This window comes from Mytilus galloprovincialis, chromosome 6, assembly GCF_965363235.1.
Source record: "Mytilus galloprovincialis chromosome 6, xbMytGall1.hap1.1, whole genome shotgun sequence".
Lineage (NCBI taxonomy): Eukaryota > Metazoa > Mollusca > Bivalvia > Mytilida > Mytilidae > Mytilus > Mytilus galloprovincialis.
Genome location: NC_134843.1, coordinates 4,775,156 through 4,799,085, shown reverse-complemented (window position 1 = coordinate 4,799,085; position 23,930 = coordinate 4,775,156). Strand labels below are relative to the sequence as shown.

General features: G+C 32.2%; 2 protein-coding genes across 3 annotated transcripts in view; one reads left to right on the top strand and one right to left on the bottom strand.

The window, feature by feature from the left end:
* Positions 1–1,395: 1,395 nt before the first annotated feature.
* Positions 1,396–13,864, top strand: LOC143078762 (beta-1,4-galactosyltransferase 1-like). 2 transcript variants are annotated; one of them, XM_076253715.1, is made up of 9 exons: positions 1,396–1,500; positions 4,860–5,005; positions 7,259–7,519; positions 9,348–9,580; positions 9,821–10,008; positions 10,910–11,032; positions 11,630–11,734; positions 12,117–12,255; positions 13,362–13,864. In XM_076253715.1, the coding sequence occupies exons 2-9, from the start codon at positions 4,930–4,932 to the stop codon at positions 13,365–13,367; spliced, it is 1,131 nt and encodes a 376-aa protein (XP_076109830.1). In that variant the 5' UTR covers positions 1,396–1,500; positions 4,860–4,929; the 3' UTR covers positions 13,368–13,864. The 2 variants fall into 2 exon arrangements, with proteins under 2 accessions (XP_076109830.1, XP_076109831.1); XM_076253716.1 differs by lacking the exon at positions 1,396–1,500 and adding an exon at positions 3,866–3,884.
* Positions 13,865–17,729: 3,865 nt separating this feature from the next.
* LOC143078761 (uncharacterized) overlaps positions 17,730–23,930 on the bottom strand; it is a 49,776-nt gene continuing 43,575 nt past the window's right edge. Inside the window, exons 20-22 of the mRNA XM_076253714.1 lie at positions 21,502–23,072; positions 21,010–21,147; positions 17,730–20,106 (exon numbers count right to left, since the gene is read on the bottom strand). Coding sequence (XP_076109829.1) covers positions 19,917–20,106; positions 21,010–21,147; positions 21,502–23,072 — 1,899 coding nt within the window. The 3' untranslated portion in view covers positions 17,730–19,916. The remainder of the gene's footprint in view (positions 20,107–21,009; positions 21,148–21,501; positions 23,073–23,930) is intronic.

The following is a 23,930-nucleotide window of genomic DNA, read 5'->3' as shown; positions in this document are numbered from 1 at the left end:
GGGCCTTCATAGCTTTCTGTTCGGTGTGCACCAATTCTCCGTGTTGGTCCTTCATAGCTTTCTGTTCGATGTGCACCAATTCTCCGTGTTGGTCCTTCATAGCTTTCTGTTCGATGTGCACCAATTCTCCGTGTTGGGCCTTCGTAGCTTTCTGTTCGATGTGCACCAATTCTCCGTGTTGGTCCTTCATAGCTTTCTGTTAGATGTGAACCACTTCTCCGTGTTGGTCCTTCATAGCTTTCTGTTCGATGTGCACCACTTCTCCGTGTTGGTCCTTCGTAGCTTTCTCTTCGGTGTGCACCAATTCTCCATGTTGGGCCTTCATAGCTTTCTGTTTGGCCGTGCACCAATTCTCAGTGTTAAAGTAGTACTTTTACCTATATAACTGTTTACCTTTAACACAGTGTGACTTGGATGTAGGGTTGTCTTATTGGTACTTCATCTTCTCACTTATAAAGTAAGGATATATAGCAAGAATTAAAAAAGTTGTTGGTAAGAAACTACGACAAAAACAAGCTTGTTTATGTAAGCCAAAGGTAGAGGTTGCATAGTCCACATATTTTCCCTAGAAACATCTTAGAACAGTGCCACAAGGAATTTTGTATTCCGAAAAGTCTCGAACAGCCTACACATGGTAAGTCTATGGAAATTTTGAAAACTAAAAACTAAGAATATGTAACTCTTTAAGCAGTGCTATACAAAGTTCCCGTGTACCATCAATTCTGAAGTTGACACTAGTTTCCATGAAAAAGTAGGAGTAAGACAGTGATGTGTTATGTCAGGATTGTTTTTTTTTATAATTGCCATTGATTGTAATGCGAACGATCACTGGTAGAAAGTAATACTGGAGTCATACTCCGACTGAGATGGACGCGATGTACCCATGCTTAATTGTGAATACAGACTATGCTGACGATTGAACTACCAATGAAGGTTATACACGCCTGAAAACACATATTTTATTCATAATTACTCTCAATATAGGTCATTGAAATATTTTTGTTAGTGCTTTAGTCATTTTTTCGGATTAAACGGACGTGTTGGATGTGGTCTCTTGTACTGCCTGACATTTTATTTTTGTAATTCCTGGGATCCTTTCTATATATTTTGAAATATTTGCAACTGGTGTTTAAGCAAACAACAATCAATAAAAAATAATAAAATTCAAACATAAATGATCTTGTACATATATATATATATACGGTAAATCGTGATCATTTTTGTTAGATAATCCAACTGGTATATTTCATCTAGAGGGAAATTCTTCTAACATTTCACGGAAGTACAGAGGGACATGGTGTAAATAGGCCAAAAATATATCTCCAAGGGATATGCGTCCGCATCCATCAATTTTATGCAATAATTCCTATAGGCATTTTCAAATGTAGAAAAATGGTGGATTAAACCTGGTTTTATAGCACTTACATTTGTAAAAACAAGTTGATCATCATTAGTAAATGTATGGAATTATATGTGTTTCATTTCACTCGAATTTATAAGGTATTATATTATAATATTTTCGCTTTTTAATGAAATTACACGGATTAGAAATTTAATGAAACTTGGGGAAAGTGTGGTTACTAACGTTAGAGAATGTGTGATATAAGGGATCACGAGAGTGCATACTATGACAAACTTGAGAGAGTGTGATATGACTCGAGGGACTTACGAGAGTGCAAGATATATATAACGATTTACGAGAGTGCAAGATATAATGTATTTCTATTTTTATTTTTTGTTTATTGTCTACTGCAATTGTGTGATAAACAATTAATGTACTGATTATGCCTATTATGGGTCCACTATTGGAAATAAAATGTATCTTATCTATCTTATCGTATATATATGAGGAACTAGAGATAGTGTGTGAGATAAGGGACTTGCGAGATTGTGTGATATTAGATCATATTAGGAACTTTAAAATCGATCCAGTGGGGGATCTAGGGGAGGGTACTAACGAACAAATATTTAGATTTTTCCAAAAACTTTATATCCACCTTCTTGTGAAGGTTTTTAGACTAAGAGTATACACGTGACATATTTGTCACCGTCCAAGTCTGTGGAAATATATTTTGTTCTTTTCAAGAGTTTTTCTATATACCTGCCTTCGACTGTTCTTTTCAATCTAGTTTTAATATAGATATCTGATACTACACATGAAATATAACGAAATCAGAGATCTATATTTTTTAATTAGTTCAAAATAACAAACTTTTTAAAAGACTTTTTGAAAATTGATAGCATATAAATAAAGGAACTAGAATAGCAGAAAAATGAAGGGTCCCGTGTGCTTGCTTTCGAGATATGAGCCATTAATTGGAAATTTGGTGGAAATAATTCTCTCTAGACTTTTCATATATTTAACATTGGCACCCTTTAAAAAAATAATTAAAAAAATTGTATAGAATTTCAATAACAGCTTTTAAAACTATACATATGTAATAAAATTTATAAAAGGAACAGTGGGGAAAACTGGCACTACGCGGATAAAATCAGAGGGTTTCGAATATGTGGAAAAAGATCAAAAACTCTTTAAACTTCGTTTTTCTTACAGAAATAGACTGTGTCTGAATCTGAAAACTTCATTGTTCATGTGAAGTTATGAATTGATTTTAGTTTTTGAAAACGTGCAGCTTTTTCAATATACGGGTGGTACGGACGGTACGTCGGAGAACGGTCTGCATAACTTTAAAAAGTTTATTGATAAAATGTATTTTACAAATCAACATAGCTGATATCTCAAATTGATATAAAAAGTTCGATTGGAATTAACAGCATGTCAGTAATTCATTGACAAGTTTAATTAGACTAATTGAAATTGCAGGTATTGGAATTAAACATAATAACAGTTTTTAGAAATCATAAGTTCGGAACTTTACTACAAAAACTGCCAAACCAAGCTTTTTACTTGTCAGACTAAGACTGGTTGAGTTTTAAATGTTTTGATAAACGGCAAAAGTGATGCAGCGAGTTTTCAACAATATGTCAAGGAAGCGAAGTGTGCCGCGATTAATTGATTATAGTATGTCCTGAGTTTGGAATGGAATTGATTCGGAAAATTCACCTTTTCATTATTTTTTTGAACCCAGTAAAAGATTTTAATAAATGTTTGACTAAGATTAACCCATATGTGGTTCATATACATATATGGTCAAGCTCATACATACTAGACGCGTATGGTCAGACCGTCACGAGTATACACATACTGTCCAAATCCTCATATGGTCTGGAATATATATAAAAATATCTTATCTTATCATATATATAGCCTATCAATATCACAAATACAACAAGATAAATACAAAAAAAACTCCTCAGTATAAGATTTAGTTGTAAAATTTTGTGCGAGGAAAGCTTCTGGTTTCATAATAATGGCTTCTAATTATAAATTAGTTATTAATGTTATTAATAAAAATTGAGAATGGAAATGGGGAATGTGCCAAAGAGACAACACCACAATTAAGTTTTGAATTAATGACGTTTATTATTTTTAGGAGAGTTTGGTTGGGATTCGCAATATAAATAATAATGGACAAAAATACAAGGAATAGAAAACTGACCTAAATATAAAGAAAACAGAAATCCTGACCCCGAGTCTTGAACCCTCGAAGATGTGCGAATTCCCATGCACTCTTAACAATGGGTAGACATTTGAATGTATAAAAAATGGTTTACACAAATGCTTTACATGTATTAATCAAAACAAATCAAATAAATATGCCTGACGTTTTTACTTTCAAGTATATTATAACTATATTTTTTAATCAAATGCTATAAGAATGGACAGGTTTGGCCTGAGGAGGCCATGTTAAAAAACAAAAACAACTCTTGCATTGCACTTTTACTTCCTTATGAACGGTCATTATCTCGATGGACATACTAAGGTATGGTATGGGTTTAGATTTAATTTTACAGTAAAGTAAATAAAAAATAAAACAATACAATTTGATAAGGTTACTAAAAATGATATTTGTAGTTTAAATTAAAAAAAAATTAATGGAAATTATCTATTTAAAAAAAACGTTGACTACGTCAGTTCTTAACTGAAATATTGTAAAAAGTTATTTCGTTTAAAGATAAATATTCTCACATTAACAAACATATATTTTTGGTCGTACATAAACGTGCAACACAGCTGTAACGTAATTATCTTTACCTGATCTAAATAACAAACATAAACAATAATTTCACGAAATATTCCAGGAATAATCAACGGAAAATTCAATCAAACTGAAAATTTCATAAAAATATATCCACAAATAATCTCAAAATGTTTTTTTAAATAGTTTTTTTTATTGAAAATCACACGATTTTTCGAAATGTTCACGGACGGAACCTAATTTTAGTATTTTATTCGATTATTGGATATATTTTTGTATTTGTGTTTCATGGAGCTGTTCAAATATTATGCGCGACAACAAAGTTTTATTTACGTAAATAGTCGCCTAAAACTGTTGTATTTTAACCACATATCTACCTAGTCGTTCGAATATCTGTCTATACATCATTAGAGAAGAAATGAGTTCTCGTGGCATTCTGTCTAGGAGGTTGGAAGAGTTAGTCATAATCTGTCCACTATTCACAAAAAAAAAAAAACAAAAAAAAAATACAAATTGCGTACTCAACGTCGGGAACTATATCTAGTGTTTAACTGTGGGAACTGGCTTGGTGATATTTGAGCAATTTTTGTTATTTTTGTTATTTTTTTTTGTTTGTTTGTTTGTTTGTTAGTTATTTTTGTTTCTGTTTTTGGCACTGTCAATATAGTTTGAGATAAAAACGAAGTCTAAAAACTAACAAAATGCTTAAATATACCAAACAGATAATTCATGAACATTATTGATTTTTTTCTTTGACAGATGTGAATGAAGATGGCGTTTTTGAAATCTTCAACAGAATGATTGAAATATTTATCTGATATTGAAATAAATGGAAAAGATGAAGAAATATCTGGACATATTCATAATCAGCCTTGTGCTGTCTTCGTTTTTTCTGACAATTTACAGTGAGTTTTTCTTAACATCCGCCATGAACTGCATTGATATTCATAACATACTTCATAGTATACACAGGCAAATTTCACTCACATCAATTTCACGTGAATTTAAATTCATGTGAATTTCACGTGAAATTCACATCAATTTCACCTCAAACGAGCTTATACGTGAAACTCACGTGAAAACAATTTTTTTGAGTTTCACATGATTCTCATGTGAAACTCGTGTGAATTTCACATGAAAATCACGTGAAATTTTTCATGTGAAATTCACATGAATTTTTAAAATAGAGTAATTCAAATAACATATAAATTTTCAAATTTAATTAAAACCATGAAAAATATCAAATTTTTTTGTTGTAAATTTCACGTGAAATTCATGTGAAAAATTTCACATCAGAATCATGTGAATCTCAATTCACGTGAAATTCACATGGAAATTTTCACGTGAATTTCATGTATAAGCTCGATTGAGGTGAATCTCACGTGAAATTTTTCATGTGAATTTCACGTGAGATTGATGTGAAATTCATGTGAGTACATTTTGCCTGTGTATTCGATTGACACTCAAGAGGAAAAATTGTATACATATAAACTGTAGGCACTATAGATTTAAATTCTTTCTTCATTTTCTTTAATAAAATAAGGATAATAGAGGCATATGCATAAAGCTATTTTTAGGCATGAACCCTACCACAGGGCTAAACTACGGACAGTTCTTAACCAGTCTTCTGTTTTGACACGACCCTTTAATCAAGTATTAATTAAAATAATAATTCATGGTACCGAGGGCCGTTTACCAATTTATAGACCCTTCGGTCATTTCCAAAAACGTATTCTATGACCGAAGTTATATGGAGTCCCCAAAAGGTTTTGCTATGATTTCATAAACATGTTGTTCTGCATAGGTATAGTTTTGGGGTCTTGCATTTGCGTATTTAATAAGGTGGCTCGTGGGTACAAAGATTTCAGCAAAAAATTGAACCTTTATTTTTTCATTACACATTTTATTTATTACACTATTAGTTATTACTTTATGATATGGTAAAAAATAAAAAAAATTAACCAAAAAACTCGATTCGGTTTGGCCCCAGATGACTTTTTAAATGTTTATATCATTGAAAAAGCTCCAAATGATCTCCCTTTGGTGCAAAAATGTCATTTTTTGGCATTAGATTTTAAATATCTTTTTTTAACTCATCGGTGAAATATAATTTTTATTATTGTCTTCAAATAAGCTATACATAAACTAAATAATTGTAAAATTTAAGCGATTTCTGTAATTAGGTTATTTTTTTATTTCGATATTACCTCTATTTCTCCTATTAGTTCAACAGAAAAACCTTAAAGGACATTAACAAAAATGTATGCTTCTTCCGGAGTCAGAATGTGAGCTCAAATGAACGGTGACCTCATTTTTTTATTTCATTTTTCTTTTAAGTATATGATAAAGTTCGTTTATAAAAAAATATAGTGAAATCCTATATTAGAAAAAAAATTTGATTTATACACAGGAGCCCCGTTAAAGCAATAGAAAGTTTGGGCTTAAAATTCTACACAATTATTGACCTAACAATTCTGATATTGTCATATAAAGTGCGTTGACATGAACAGTGGTACAGCAAACATCGAATTCTCTCACAAAATGTTATTTATTGATAGAACAATCGATTCACTTTGCAGTAATTAGTTTCTATTATGTAGGTTCATTTGTTATCAGCCTGTATATGGATGAAATATTTGCTGATGGATTTGAGCAATCAAAAGATAATCCATTAATCTCACGAAAGAAGCAGTATATGAATAACTGTTCAACACCATCCTCACTTGTTAGATTAAATTAAAAGAAGTCACATAATTATTTCAGCTCACAAGAAATAAAACAAATTGTAGAGTGTCTTACATGTTGTACATTAAACTTCTAGAGGAAGCACTACCATAAATATCTTCAATTTTTTTTTTAAAATATACGTTTTTGTATGAAATATATAGCAAATAGATGCATTTTTTTTATACTTTTGACCAGGCACTGAAGCTGTTGTATGTTTTGAGTAGGAAAAGTATGTCACAGTATCGCGATTTTCGTGTTTTTGTTAATGTTTGATTGGTGTCTCATTGTCGTGAACCCGAAATCTCCGTTCATTCATATTTCATATTTGTGTCAATAGAATAGAACTCCAATTACGGATTAAGAAAATATCAAAACATATATATCCTGATGTACAATGAAATAACTAATTTGTCTTTCATTTCAAATTGTAGTTCAGTTAGCCATTAACGTTTCCGTCAAGAAAACAGTCGTCAGCAGAATATCTCGGCGGCAAGTAAAAGAAAGACATTTCTTAAGAAAAATTTCATCAACAAATGAAACTGGATATAAGGACAAATATCGGAATAAACTAAACCGCGTGATGCCTTCACCAACAGGGCATGTGGGTTATTATGACAACAATAAAAATTGCACAGATATTAGAGACACCACTAGCTGTTTCTCTTCATGTCCGGAAACATCTCCTAATCTAGGTAAAAATCAATCAATTTTGTTTTAGTGCCACATATTATTTGAATTAAGAACAATCAACTCTATGTATATGAACAGAACAGTTAGAAACAAAGCTGATCTACAAAATAAACAAACTGAATACATTTCGATATATATGCACATAAAACACGGTTACTGGTAATACATAAATAAAAATAGGAATACACGTTTATCAGCCAATGTATATATTCGTAATACGACATCTATTCCGTTTTCAAATAATACATGTCTGAAGTTTTTATACATTGGGTAAAAATGACAATACATGTTCAGCTATGTGTAACATTCCAGACCAGGCTGTGGAATCGAATTCGTTCACAGCTCTAGAAGGTCATCGTCGTCTAGATTTCTAGTAAAAATATCAACGGACATTTCAATTACTAGTACATCATCATCAATTTAAAAAGAAGATTTCATGCGGTTAATTAAACATGCCATTGCATTATTAGATTTTCCTCCTAAATTTCAAAAGACGAACGACTTTAAACCACAGCATTTTTTTTCTGGTATGTAATCCTCATTTACTTAAGATTCAAGAAAAGAGACCAAGTCGTATATAACAAGAGTTGATAAATACTAAGACTATACGTCATGGAGTGTTTGACATTTTCATTCAGAATAAATTGACTGATGCACATGTTGAACAATGTTTAATGAGTTGTACCATATTAACTACTGCATAATCGCCCCAAAAATGCCTCAAGTAATTAAAGGTTCTAGTATGGCATCAGAAATTTTTATATCGATTTACGGTCTGTATTCACGATGAGTCGTTCAATGAGTATCTATATTCTGATAGTAGAGGTTATTTTTCTAAATAAGCTCAAAGGGGGGTGTAAAATCGGTACTTTTTCTGTCTATTGGATGTTGGATGTGTACTGACTGATATTTTAGTTGTCATTGACTTTGAACTAGCTGTCAGTACCCGCAGATCTGTACTTTGTGTTTTTTTGTTGTAAGGAATGTAAAAATACTCTGCCTCGTCCGGTTGTTTTTTTTTTTTATCTGTTTTCTGCTTTGTAACTATCTGTAGAGTTAAGCATGTTTTATTTGATTTAAATAGTTTGTTTTTATGTTGTGCTGTAACTCTAGTGTCCCAGGTTAGGAGAGGATTCAGCACTCTCAAACATGTTTAATCTGGCCTCATTCTTAATGTGCTTGTCCCAAGTTAGGAGACTGTAGTTCAGTGGTGGACGTTGGTTCGTGTTTGTCATATTTTTTTTCCTAAATTGTATTGTTATAGATTAGGCCGTTGGGTTTCTCAATTGAATTATTCATATTTTTCATGTCGGGGCCTTTTATAGTCGACTAGGTGATATGAGCTTTTGTTATCGCTGAAGACCGTACTATTGACTATAATTGTGTTCACCAACTTCATTGAAACCTTGCAACATTGTAAGATAGTTTTCTCATTGGCAATTGCATTTCATCTTATTTTTATAAGAAAAGCCAACCTTAACCAAGATGAATGTGAAACAATGCTGATAGTTTTTCGGCTGAAAAACATGTTGTACATGTACTCGGGACATTTCATTCTGTAATCACGTCTAGGAAATACAATGACTTAGATCGATCTCTGCAGATCCTTATGAATATCCGGCCACCGAAAGCATGATATTTGTCGATTATAGTTGGTCGATTTGTCTAGCGAGCCGGGCACAGTGCAAGGCGATATAAAAGTTCCGGGATTGATAACCAAATCTGAAAGGAAAAAAAATCAAATGAGAAAATTAGCGACATAATTTGATCTAATATAAACAGAAAAATACCAAATATACGAACTGCAATTGACTTTAATTATATTTTCAGTTGGAAGAAACACTCCTCATTTATTTATACCATCTACTACCCAATTAAAGACAGCTCTGTCATGGGTACAGAAAGGTGGCCGTTATAGCCCTGACGATTGCATTCCCCGTCACCATGTTGCCGTTATTGTACCATTTAGAGACAGAGACCAACACCTAAAAACATTTCTGTATAATATACACCCCTTCTTAAGGCGACAACAACTCGACTACGGGATATATATCATAGACCAGGTACGAATGATATTTTGGCATATTTTTTTTATAAGTAGATAGTTTTTTCAGTTTCCTAACAAATATTTTCTAAAAAAAATGCTTGCTTTAATTTTTACATTAATGACCTCAATACTGATTTAATAATTCAAATATCGCCAAGTTTAATTTTCCCAAATCTTCTTGTTCATCTTTTGTTCACTGTGAAAAACACAAAACATAACCCTTTTACTACACTGATATTCTATTTTTTTTCTTCAGATAGGTACTTCTAAATTTAATCGTGCCATGTTGATGAACATAGGTTATGCAGAATCGATAAAAAATCACAAGTATACCTGTTTTGTATTTCACGATGTTGACCTTTTACCCGAGGATGACAGAAATTCCTACACGTGCACAACACAACCAAGACATTTGTCAGCAGCTATTGATAAATTCAGATACAGGTAAAATTACAGACGTTGAATGAAGACGATAAATTAATAGAAACAACTTCAAAAGATCGATATAGGATAAATCAATTAAATAAATCTTAATTCAAAAATTTGAAGGGTGGAGGTGAAACTGGTTGCAAGATTCATCATGTTAATGATTTGCTTTGGTTATATAAATGAAGTTCTGGTGTGTTTTGTATTGTTACTTTGTTTTAAACGTGTTTTGTTTAATTTGTAATAAGAAGATTAAAAAGCTCAATAGAGCTTATGTTTTCTGTATTCTAATATTCGTCTATAAGTTAAGATTTTAAGGTTGAAAAGTTCCTAATTATGATGTATCAGCATATAATTAACCATTGAGATGACATCTGAAGATTGGCAAAGATCAAAGTAATCTAAACATTGGAAAATTATGCAAATCGTCGTTTTGCCTGTTTAATATCTTTCTCTGAAGACCGAATCTGTCAACGTCATGGTTCTTCCTGGTTTCTCTTTTTTATAACTGAACACTCTCATCACATGAGTTATTCATCTCTATCAGAAAGTCAAAATAAAGGTTGCATGTATATAAGAGTTCAAATGAGGTTGTATTATTTATTTCAAAAACATCAGCGATGTGTTTAGCTTTTTTTCTTTTTTTTGACAAAGTTGAACCAAACTGAATGCCAATAGTAAAATATTATTCCAATTTTTCGCTTTGATGAAGGTTGAAATTATTTTTGGGTCGAGCACGGCGCAGCTGACGAAAGATGTCGTTGGTCTCTGACTTTTTATTTGTTTTACAAGACCTTGAATAGTCTACTTTATAGTTCGTTTTTTGCTCTTTGACGGTAGTTTCTAAAGTTGCTCACACAATTGTCATTATGGTCTTTAAATTTGACAGTTGTCTCATTTGAAATCATTGTTTTTACAGATTACCATATAAAGCTATATTTGGTGGCGCATCGGCTTTATCTAAAAGTCAGCTACAGAGTGTCAATGGATTTTCCAACAAATTCTTCGGTTGGGGAGGAGAAGATGATGATATGTGGAACAGGTTAGAGCATAAAAAGAAGGAAAGGGAGAACAAAAGTAACACACAAAACAAATCACGAAATGATTATCCGTAATCACGTAGTCATTCAATGAATTTCACAAAACTTGTATTGCTATTATCAGAAAGGGCAAAGATGCTAAAACCTGAATATCAACCATACATGTTTCAATACTTGAATACTGTAAATTAAGAAATTATTGCAAGGTAAAATAAATAATTAATGCGAATAAAATAGATATTACAAAAACAAGAACTTGCATTCGGATATCTTATAAATATATCTGTAGGCAGAGTTGTTGTTGAAGGCCGTACGGTGACCTATAGTTGTTAATGTCTGTGTCATTTTGGTCTTTTGTGGATAGTTGTCTCATTGGCAATCATACCACATCTTCTTTTTTATATTACTTGAAATCCCAATGAATAATCTCGTGCTCTTGTCCATTCTTCAAAAATCACAATTATATAAACAGCCAATAATTTTAATCTACAAAATTTGTAAAGGCATGCATTAAAATAACCATATTAAAATATCTTAAATAAGACTTGCATGTTGTTTTGTGACGTCCTGGAATAATCAATTGATATTTTACTTTTCAGGCTTATGCACGCTAACTTCACAGTGACAAGACATTCAAATAAAGTAGCGAGATACACAATGTTGAGACATGGCAAAGAGAAGGGTAACAAACACAATACAAAGAGGTAAAGTTTAACTGAAAATGTAAATGGCATTATTACTAGTAAGCATAGGGGCCAGCTGAGGACCCCCTATCCACCCACCTATAGGTGCGGGATTTTCTCGCTGCGATGAAGACCCATTAGTGGCGATGGGCTGTTATCTGCTCTTTGGTCGGGTTGTTGTCTCTTTGACACATTCCCCATTTTCATTCTCAATTTTATGCAATAGATATTGTATCTTGTTTGTGATAGATTTAGTATTTTGTATTTGTACACATTTTCATTTTAATAAAAGTGAAAATAGAATTCAGCCACTTTAAAATAGAAAAGTTCATATAATATCAGACTCATACATTGGTTAATCCTAGGATATACGTTGTTTATACATTTGTTGTTACTTCTATAGATACAAACTTCTGGAAGATGGCTACAAGAGATTTAAGACAGACGGTTTAAACAGTTTGACATATAATGTGGTCCGAATCCAGATACATCATCTTTATACAAGAATATCTGTGGACATCAATGAAAATGAAGTGATGAAGGTAAATCATTATTTTATTCCTAAATATGAAAAACGAAGATGTGGTATGACTGTCAATGAGACAACTCTCCACAAGAGACCAACATGACACAGAAATAAACAACTATAGGTCTCCGTCCGGCCTTCAACAATGAACAAAGCTCATACCGCATAGTCAGCTATAAAAGTCCCCGAAATGACAATGTTAAACAATCCAAACGAGAAAACTAACGGCTTGATTTATGTAACAGATGATTTCGTGCAAATATTTTGAGCATCCACAGAATAAGCTTCCACTAAAAATTGTTTAATTTTCCTGTTAATTTTGAATGCACATTATTGTATTTTTTTTCTTTATGACACGATTTCACATGGAACGTATATATTAACAACCGACGGCGAGTGAAAACCGAGAAGCAAGTGCGGATAATTGATGATAATTATATTGTTGTATTGTTTTGCAAAAACTGCGTCGAGAATAATTTTAAGCGCAATCATAGATGTATGGGTTTATATACATGCATATTAACGTGATTATCGAAAAACAAGCAAAAATATTATGTTCTAATGAACCATCTTTAATGTTCTTCGATGTCATTAACATTGAATGTTACAATTGAGGATGGAAGTGAACAATATGTCAAAGATGAGTCTTCAACACAGCGATTGAATACAGCACCCGGAGTTCACCCGGCTTCAGCTAGCCCCTATACAGTGAAAATGGACGGCACACTAAACTCCAAAACATAAAATTAAACTGAAATTAAAAAACAAAACAAAACATAAAAAAACAAAGGCCACACTCTCCAGACTTGGGACAGGTGCAAAAATGCGCCGTGGTTAAACATGTTTTGTGAGATCTCAACCCTCCCTCTATACTCTAGCCAATCTAGAATAAACAAACACACGGAAATACTCATAGTTGAAATAAAGGTCAGAATAGGTAACGGGAGAAACTGAACAAAATGACAATGATACATAAATTAACAAAGATCTACTAGCAGTTCCTGAAATGCCTAAATTAAATCGATCGAAAGAGTAATATGCCTTCAATTATTGTAAATGTTAGTATTCTCATTTTTAATGACCATATGATATGATGTATTTCTGTTTTTCTCTTATCTGTAGAGTTGATTGCTTGTAGACCAAAGCAAACACAAATTATTGCTTAGAAGAAACAAAGAACAGATATATCAATAACATTGCTGTCGATTCTTTGAAAACTGAAAACTAAATCGGAATTAAGTATTCTGTACGAGTAAGACGTCTATAATTCGTCGTGTTACGATTTCATTGAGAATATACATGGATTCTAGTTTATATGCAGTGTCATGATAACAAATATAGGACAATGCTTGTTTTCTACATGCGTCATCAGGAGCTAGGCATTCGATTTTCTTTGTTTTCTACATGCGTCATCAGGAGCTAGGCATTCGATTTTCTTTGTTTTCAACAAACTCATAATTGGTTCTCCAATCAAATCAACTACGACGTTGAAAAGAATCAAAATCAAAAACTTTTGAAAGATGTGCCAAATCTAGCGCTGGCTATCAATGCATGGAAATAGAGAGAGAAAAAAACGTAGTAATTTTTTTTTTTGTTTATAACATTGAATAAACAGAAAAAAACATTTCTATTTTGCTGGTTTAATTAGTGTACAAAACTGAGGTTTCCAAAAGAAGTCATTAAAAGAGGGAAGAAAGATGCCAGAGTGACAGTCAAACTCATAAATCGAAAATAAACTGACAAGGCCATGGCTTAGAATGAAAAAAGGCCAACAGACCAACAATAATACACATGACACAACGTAGAAAACTAAAGACTGAGCAACACGAACCCCACAACAAACTAGGGGTGATCTCATGTGCCCCAGAAGGGCAGCAGATCCTGCTCCACATATGGCACTCGTCGTGTTGCTCATGTTGTAACAAATCCGGTAAATAGTAATTAATAAAGACTTCCAAAACAACTAGCAAAAGTGTCAGCAGATACTACAAAGTTAACCAAAGCCCTCCAACATTGTGTTGAGTATTATTAACATTTCATTGTCAGACAAAATAGTTCAAAATTTTAAGCTGTAATAAAAAGTAAAATCACAAAAATACTGAACTCCGACGAAAATTCAAAACGGAAAGCCCCTTATCAAATGACAAAATCATATGATTAATCACACCAAACGAATGGACAACAACTGTCATATTCCTGACTTGGTACAGGCATTTTTAAATGTGGATTGAACCTAGTTTTATACTTCAACTTTGTATTTGTTTGGCGGCTTTACAACTATTTTGATCTGAGCGTCACTGATGAGTCTTATGTAGACGAAACGCGCGTCTGGCGTATTAAATTATAATCCTGGTACGTTTGATAACTATGTATACCGCTAAACCGGTCACTTGAATGACAGTCGCATCAATAAGTGGGGTTTCCTGCAGCAATAATCAAACAAAAATGAAACCATCACGAAGGACACAAACTAACTATATTTAGTTTCCTCATTAGTAATTAAATTATAATCCTGGTACCTTTGATAACTATTTTATTCATTTTCTTCAATGGAGAGACAGCATTTGTCATATCTAATTATCAGTACAATACCCTTCAATGTCACACTTTTCGTTCTCATATTTTCATCTATCAATACAAAGATGTAAAGAAATTGAACAATACTTTTTACAAATTATACACGTAGGTGATAGATCTGATGACTTGTTATGTTATAAAATAGATTTCTATAACAAACTTATCTTGTTAATTTGTCGTTTTCCCGGTTTATAAGTTCATTAGGCTTTGCTATGAAAATACATTTAAAAAGATCACAATTACTTATTCAAAGAAAGAACCTATATACTGACAAATAGGAGAGGGCTTTAACCAACATCTTTGACGTAATAAAGTTAGTATATAGAAGTATTGATTACTATACTTTTCTTTGAATAGTCTTATTTCAAAAGCAAAGATGAGGCTAAGATCAGACAAACTAATGTTTCATACAACAGAAATAATTCATGATACCAACCGAATTTAGAAGCGCATTCCATTTCAAAACTTAAATCTTCATCAGATTTAAAGCTATGCATTGTTTAAAAAATACAAATTCATTAACTGTGGTCTTCGGTGAAGCATTTTCAAAAATATTCAAAATGGTTAGTAATGTAGGAAATCAATCTTCTTCAGCAACAATATTGATATATCTACTCTTTAAGGAAATAGTTTTTGGATAAATGCTACAGTAGCTTACGAATTTCAAATGGCATAAATTGTTTAGCTAGACAAATCAAGATAATTATTAAAAATCGATTGATATTTCTGCACTCCACAAAAAAAGAATGAAGCGGAACGGGTGCATCAACAGAGTGGGCGTCTCCCTCTATGAAATATCCACCTTTCGCATCCATCATTCTTGATTTCAATTTACAGATGTAGACTTTTGTTTGTTTCATATATTCCACTTAAATGTCCCTTAAACATCTAAAATATCTTCTGAGGCTCAATTCACACGGTCGCCGCGATATAGCCTTGTTGTGCTAATGCGGCGTAAAGCAACCAACAGTCAATCAATCAATGAATTCACACAGAGGGAATCAATCAGATTGATGATGACACCAAGTTAAAACTGTATGCTTACCCAATAACAGCAAGCAAAACACATTATAATTTATTAAATAGTTATTTACTATGTAGAAATCAAAATCACAAAAATACTGAACTCCGCGGAAAATTCAAAAAAGGAAAGTCCCTAATCAAATGTCAAAATCAAAGTTCAAACACATCAAAAGAATGAATAACAACTGTCATATTCCTGTCTTGGTACAGGCATTTCTTATGTAGTGTATATTTTCAAAATGAAAAGCAATTGTTAGTACTTCAAGTTGTCTTTGCTTTTGCAATTCATCAACAACACACGTGTAAATGCAAATCGTTGACAATGAACTCATCATAGACATACTTAAATCAGCTAACATTGCAACCTATTTAATTTGTGAAAGTACTTCAACAATAAGTTTGGTCTGATTTGCATTATGTTGCTAAATTATAAACCAAATCACCAGAAAACCATTACAATTAATTCATATTAATCAATAGTATAACTATAAGTACGAAAAGTGTGATTTGAATATTCCTTGCAAAACAAAAGTTATTTTATTGGGTACAGAAGTTGTCATAGAACTTTTCTTTTAATATTATACTAGTTGACAGATTTTTTAAATGTGACAATTCTTTCTAAGAAACATACAGAACGATATGATCAGTCTGTGCTTACCGGTCATTGATGACGTTTCACATATCAAAAATAATTTTATAGCCTGAACCTTTAAATTTACAGGATGCCTACAATATAATTTTCTGCATTTAAGCACCATTGTACCAGTAAACTTAAATAAAGGCAAAAATAGTATACCGCTGTTCGTAAGTCCGTCACAAATTGATTGAGAGAAAATAAATCCGGGTTACAAACTAAAACCGAGGGAAACACATCAACTATTAGAGAAAACTACGAAATAACAGAAACACTGAAGTAAAAAGTCCATCTGAACTGTAACTAATGTGTATTTTATCTCAAAAAGACACATGTTTGACTTTGATATCCATCTATCCAGAATCTATCCAGAATCGAAATTATTCGCTCAAATGTAAAAAATATGACTTGCGCCATTATGAGTTGTTTATCGTTATAGAATATATGTGTCACAGATGACCAAGGATACGTTCCGATTATCGTAGCTTTTTTGTTGCATTCGGTTTCATCTATTGTGATGTCACCAATAAGAAAGAAGACCGAATTTGTACTTACCATAAGCCACCCAACTGTTGTTAGTCGTTACTTTATTTTTGGCAATAATTGTGTCAGTTCTCGCTTCAACTTTAGCGTTAATTGTAACTATAGTATCATCCGTTTATTAATAGGAACAATTTAATATTATTTAATTAACATGGGAAATTCAGCGAAATTGCACGGACTTTTTCGTGGCAATCACGTATAAGCTTACCCTTTAGATAAATTTGTCACTTTCCGTTTAGAGTCACCAGTGACGGATCCAGTGGGGGGTTCCGGGGGTTGGAACCCCCCCTTTTTTTTGGCCGATCAATGCATTTGAATGGGAGCAGATAGTTGGGACCCCCCTTTTACTCTGTGTTGGGACCCCCCTTTTTTTAAATGGCTGGATCCGCCACTGGTCACTATGATTCGTTCCAAATAATTTGTTGGTATATTCGAAGTAGAATGGTCGAGTTTAAAAGACTTTTCAGAGCAAACATTGTTAAGTTTTGGGTTTATTCGGGTTTGTTAGTTTACTGTGTAATGTGTTTTTGACAGGTTTTTGTTATTGTTATTTCCATTTTTTTCAATCATGATATTTTTTCGATGTTGGGTTAATAATAACCGTTTTAAGCATTAGAATTTAAGAAAAAAAATATGATGATATAGAAAAAAAAACCAATAGTTTAATAAACATATCATTGTAAAGAAACATAAACAAGATTGATATGCATCATAAATCATTTACATATTTTCGCAACACTCAATTACGATGTATCTACACAAGTGGATAACCAATTCAAAATTTTTAACATTCAAGGATTGACCAAATTTAAAAACAAATAATAATGTATCGTGAAAACACAAAAAGGCCCCTGTTTACAAATGTACGAAAGTATACCAACCATTCGATAATACAAAATGATGATTTTTCTGGAAGGTGGACACAGTGACGTACATAAATTGCACAAATTGTCGAGCTCTTTTGTAATCAAATTGATAAATGAGTTATAATATAAGTTTTGAAACGGAATTCAACGTATTTTAGTGCTTTTATCATTGGTTGAACACCTGTTTATAGCACCACCCTTTAGGCTAAAGAACATGCATATATACAAGGCTTGATTCTCAGTTACCAAATAAAATAATTGAATAATTTTGTTAACGGTACGTCTTTGGCAAAGTGATTTTAATAAGTCACAAAATAGATAAAAATATGTATAAAACTCGACAAAATATACAATCTTTTATGTTTCACATATATATCAAAATGTATGTATATGAATATATTAATTCAAAAGAAAAGGCGATATGTTTGTAATTATAACGAATTTTACAGGGAAATCTTTGTTATGCCCTGCATATATTTTAAACATATTTGCTCCTGTACAGTGATTTGCAATAAGTAAACAAATTTATACAACCAATAAATGCGCATGTATATAAAAAATTTATGACTAGTAGTGTTTTCTGTCCGGAAGTAATTTATTGCTTAACAAAATTAAATTAAAAGAATATTTTTCAGGAGAACATAAAATCTAAAGACAAAATTATGGCAAAATTAATAAAAGTATACTTCAGACATGGCTTTTAACATATAGTTTACTAGAACCCAACAATTAATACCTTAAATATATTCTATAAATTTATAATTATATAAATTACACAAATAATGCCAAAAAAAGGATAACTTGCGTAACGCTGGACGTCTGATCAACCCTTTAAATATGATATTACATTGCAAATTCAACAAAGGACTAGACAATGATGTGACATCCATTCAATCATTCTGTAATAATGTTTAAATTTAAATGAATTTTCAAATCTAAGATAGTTTAGTTGGAAATACTGTTTTACCCTGAAGTAACTTCCCCACATAATACATAAAGATAAGATGTGCTTAAAATATTTCGAGACAAATTGACACCAAATTTAACGTTAAGTGTTTTGGTTGAAAACAGAAGTGTTTGAAATACATGAAATGTTATCATGAAGTTTGGCTACTGAATAACTCATTATATGAACTATCTACAATATACGTCTAACGGATGATGCTACTGGGATTGTTGATTGGTCATTATAACTTTAATATTCAAGATGAATACAATTTGATTTCAAACCGATGTGACAGCAATGTGTACCATCAATGCTGGTTTTTTTTAAAGATTAAAATACACATCAATCCAGAAGGTTGTTTTTATCTAATTGCAATTTTCCGTTAGTGGTTCTAATATACGCATGGAATAAACTGCTGGTGATCAAATCAGTTAGGAACTGTCAGAAAAAAACTGTTCTCAATCCATGTTTCAAATTTTATGTTTACATGTAAACGTGGAGCAAACTGTCAAAATCACTCAAAAACACCAAAAAACACGAATTTAAATGTAAGTAATTAAAAAACAATACAATGATGACCACCACGGTCTAAAGTTTTAGTCCTGCGTGATTACTTCAACAATAAATCATGTATAAATATATTCGCCTTGTAATATCGAAACGTAAAAGGAAATGAATGAATGATTATGAATTGGCTTAGCAAATGATTTACTGTCTTGTCAGCATACCCGATTTTTAGTTTCCTTCAGCTTTTGGGTATTTACATTGTATTCATGTGCATTTTTAGCAATGGTTATTACTGATGCCTTAATTAATTTGACCTAGTTTAAATTCTGATATTTCGGGCCTAGAGCTGAATTGGATAGTTCGATTTGAGAAAAAAATTGGAGAGTTTTATTACAAAACAACTTCTGATAGAGCCTCCCTAGAACATATTCTGAAGGTACTTTTATAGAAAGTTGTCTGTTCCTTAATAGTTAAGATCAGTTATATTACATATAATTCTAGTAGTTCTGTTTTGAGGTTATAACTGATCCCAACTGTATATTGTAAATTTCACTCATCAATTTATTGTACTCTGATGACTTTTAAACAACAAATTCCTTCATTTCAATGTCTTCAGTAAACACTGACTGTGACTGTGTGTTAGGATCGCCATTAATAGTTGCAGATTCGGGTGTGTGGCTATCCCCTTCTTCCGACACCTGTTCTAATGGGAACAGTTTGGGATGAAGTGAAAAATTACTGGTTCTCGGTCGAAGTGGCGGATGTAATTCTCTGTAAAAAATCATAAAAAAAACTGTTATATTCAATGTTCAAGTTCAAAAGGATTGAATCGTATTCAGCAATCTTTCTTATTGTAGCTTCCATTAAAAAACATAAATCGTGTGAAAATGTGATTTACGATATTTAAATTCATCTAGGGATTCTCAGAGTAAATAATTTACTTTTCTATCAAGTATTGTTCAGAGGTGTGCTTAATCACAATTGAGTTTTGATTCATATGTTTCTGTTATATCTCTTTAGCATTGCTCTATGAATAAACTCATCATAGATACCATACGCGCGACGCTTGAATGATAAACATTCAAGAAGGCCAAATAAGGTACGAAAGTGAAAAACAGGTTCCAAAAGGTTTTGCCAAGTAGCCAAAATGATCTATTCCTGGGGTAGAAAATCCATAGTATTTTGTTTTTAAAACGGTTAGTTTATGATAATGATAAAAAGAGGAAACACAGACAATTTGACAAGACGATGAGTGTACACTAAGATGAAACTGAGGTTAAAATGTATTTTCAGTATAGTTCAGTGGTTGAAAGATATTGATTTCCAAAAAAATATTTAAAAAATGAATTGATAGAAATTTGTTTTCCGACGCCTAACCCGAGTATCATTCTAACATATTACTGCTTGAGGATTGAACCATTGTCAATATTATTGAATTCATTTCAGTTTTTAAATTTTCAAATTTTTGAAATCCCCCCCCCCCCAAATATCCATTTGATAAGCCATTGTTACGAAACCACAGACCGATTGAACCGTTCAGGTTTGTATTATAGTTTAGGTATTACTTTATAAAATACTGAACATATACATATACGTTCAACTTTATGCTAATACTATTTATAAGATTATGGAATTATTCATGAAGCTCGTTTTAAATAAATATGATATGTTTACCTTGGTGACTTGTCCGAATCAGTATCTTCATTTTCTGAGAAGGTATTTGTGAAAGCGCTGTCTTTAGAAAACTGAGAATTCTTCTCGTACATAATTAATCTTTTGGCTGCTTGCTGAAGCTTGTTGGTCATGTCTATTCTGCTGATTAAAAAAAAATCGGCCTTTGTTCTTATGTTGATATGCACTTACTTTAGGGAAAAACGCGTTTTAAATAAAATACACTAATAAGGCTCAAACGTATGTTTTGCTTCTTTTTATATGATATTATACTATTTGTTCTACATAAACTTGTCTTAGAATAAGTAAACACCATATGTCGAAATGTTTTATTGTTGTTATTCTGCGCAAAAGGATATAAATGTTACTCACTGTACTGGACATGAGCTATTGAAATCTTATATGAAAAGAAAATGGCTGTTCTTGGGCAAAGTATTTGACCCTGTATCGTAGGAAAAACAACAAGCAGTTCTAATATATTTGAAGTCTACTTACTCGTTTAGTTTAATATCTTCTGGTTTTTCGTAAGAATTTGTAGGACCTTCGTAGGGATGTCGTTCGACAGATGACTGCTTTGTTTGGTATGCTGAATCTTTCAAACTATTAATTCTAAGTTTTTCCGTGACATTCTCGTCTGTTGTTTCCCGCCATGGAGACGATGACGAGAAACCAGTATCTGTGTCGGTAACAATTAATGCTGAGGAAGTAGACACTACTACCAGGTCTGCTGTCGAAAGTTCTAACGTTTTAGATTTTTCTTGTCCTTGATTTTCATTTCCTAGATAAAATGACGGACCAGCTTTCTGGTCAATATTTAAAAGATCATCGGGATTACGAGTTTTTCTGGTATCTGATGTTTCTGAATGGAATGACTGACTACGTTTTCTGAAAGGTGATCCATCATCTGAAACGTGGTTAACACTAGGAATTTTGTTTAAATTAAGATCATTGCTTCTTGATTTTCTAACAGGCATCTTATGATATTCATTGTTATCTATTTGATTTTCTTCCATGATATGTAAAGACACCCTTTTAGCAGACTCTGCATTTTCATTAGGAATTGATAAAACATGTCTTGTCACATGATCTCGTTTGTTATATCCAAAATCATTCAAACTTGAAGCTCTTGGATGACGTCGATGTCGTCTAATCTCACCACTACTTGACCTTTCTGATGTAAAACTGTGGTCACGTTGTTGAGATTTTTTACGGGACATCCTTAAATATTTCGGCCTTCTTGGTCGTACTCTTTCAATTCCACAGCATTTACATTCATTTACCATTTCTGGTAATCGTTCTGGTTGCGAGCAAAATGACCTATTCATATATCGATCTATTTCATCTTCTGAGGAATCTGCTCCCGATTTTATTCTTCGTCTTCTCTCATGTCTGTGATAACGGTAGGTAGGGTCTGATTCAAATGACGTAGGTGTAATGCTTGGAGATCGTCTCGCTAACTCGTGGTTGCACTTAGTTCTTCTCTGTGCCAAATGTGACTCAAACGGTGGAATATCAAGCATTGTACTTGAGGTTTTGGGTTTTGAGGCAAATACTTCTCTTTTTCTCTGAGCATCAAGATCGTCTAAGGTCTTTTGTCTCTGTATAGATTTTTTTCTTTCTCTAGTAAATTTAGGAATTTCATTCTCGGTATCATCTAATTTTTCATAACTAGTATCATTGACAATAACTATATGAGGATAACAGTGAGTCACGCCACTAAAATCTGCTTGCACGGAATTTGATTTCACAAATGTCGAGTTCCGTTCTTTTTGTGAACTTGGTAATGATGAAAGTGATTTTCGTAATTCTGGATTGGAAAACGGCATAAACTTAGAATATGTTTCATTATCCGAAGACAAAACGTCATTATCAAGCTGTAGAAATTGCAAGGTACCGTCCACAATTCCAGAGGATTGTTGATTTTCATATCCTAATATTGATAGCTGTTTTTCTGCGGATCTTTTCTCAGATTTACTTTTATAGGCATCAAAAAGTCGGACTGCAGCTCCATAATTTTCAACATCAATTGGAGGGGTATGAAATGGCTCCATGTCATTCTGTGACTGCTAATAAATTGGTAAAAGGATTTACAAATACAAAAACAAAAGACTTATTTAGACATTTGTAATAAGTTTTGTTAAAAGAGCAGGTAACTTAGATCCCTAGTTGGCAATACATTGAAAATTGAAAAACGCCAAGAAAAACACCTTTAACTTTAAAAATCTAGTATAGAAAAACATGAATGACTATACAGTTCTTTTTTTGTGAATAGTTTTCATTTCAAATTCTTTACATGATGTCGTCTTGGCATGCGTTGTATATTTCCAAGGAAAAGGGTATTTTAACACTGTTTTGAATAACTCTCGCACTGCTGTAAACGGACATTAGCTTCGAAATATTAATAAAAAAAAACATGATTATTTTTTCAATCATTAAAAGTAAAATAGAGAAAAACTTTTTCGATAATTGTAGCAAAGATGGGTCCTTTTTGTTGAAATAAGGTACGAAACATAGTTGTTTGTTGCTGTGTTCATATTTGTTTTCCTTATTGTTTTATATATTCATTATGTCGTTAATATTCTCGTTTGAATTCTTTTACATTACTCATTGTTGAAGGCTGTTTGATGACTTATATATGTTAATGTCTGTCATTTATCTCTTGTGGAGAGTTGTTTCATTTGCAAACATACCACAACTTGATGTATATTGATAAATTATGTACTTGCAAGATAGTTTGACCTCATTATATCCGTATCAAAATGTCTTTCAATTTAACCCTATGGCTAGTTATTGTTACCGTATGCATTAGGCGTTTTTATAATTAAAAGGGGAAAAATTTGAACATTGAACGAGAAAGTTACATCTTTTGTTGGACTGATTTGATCCACAAAAACTCATTCTTATACATGTGAAAATAATGATTC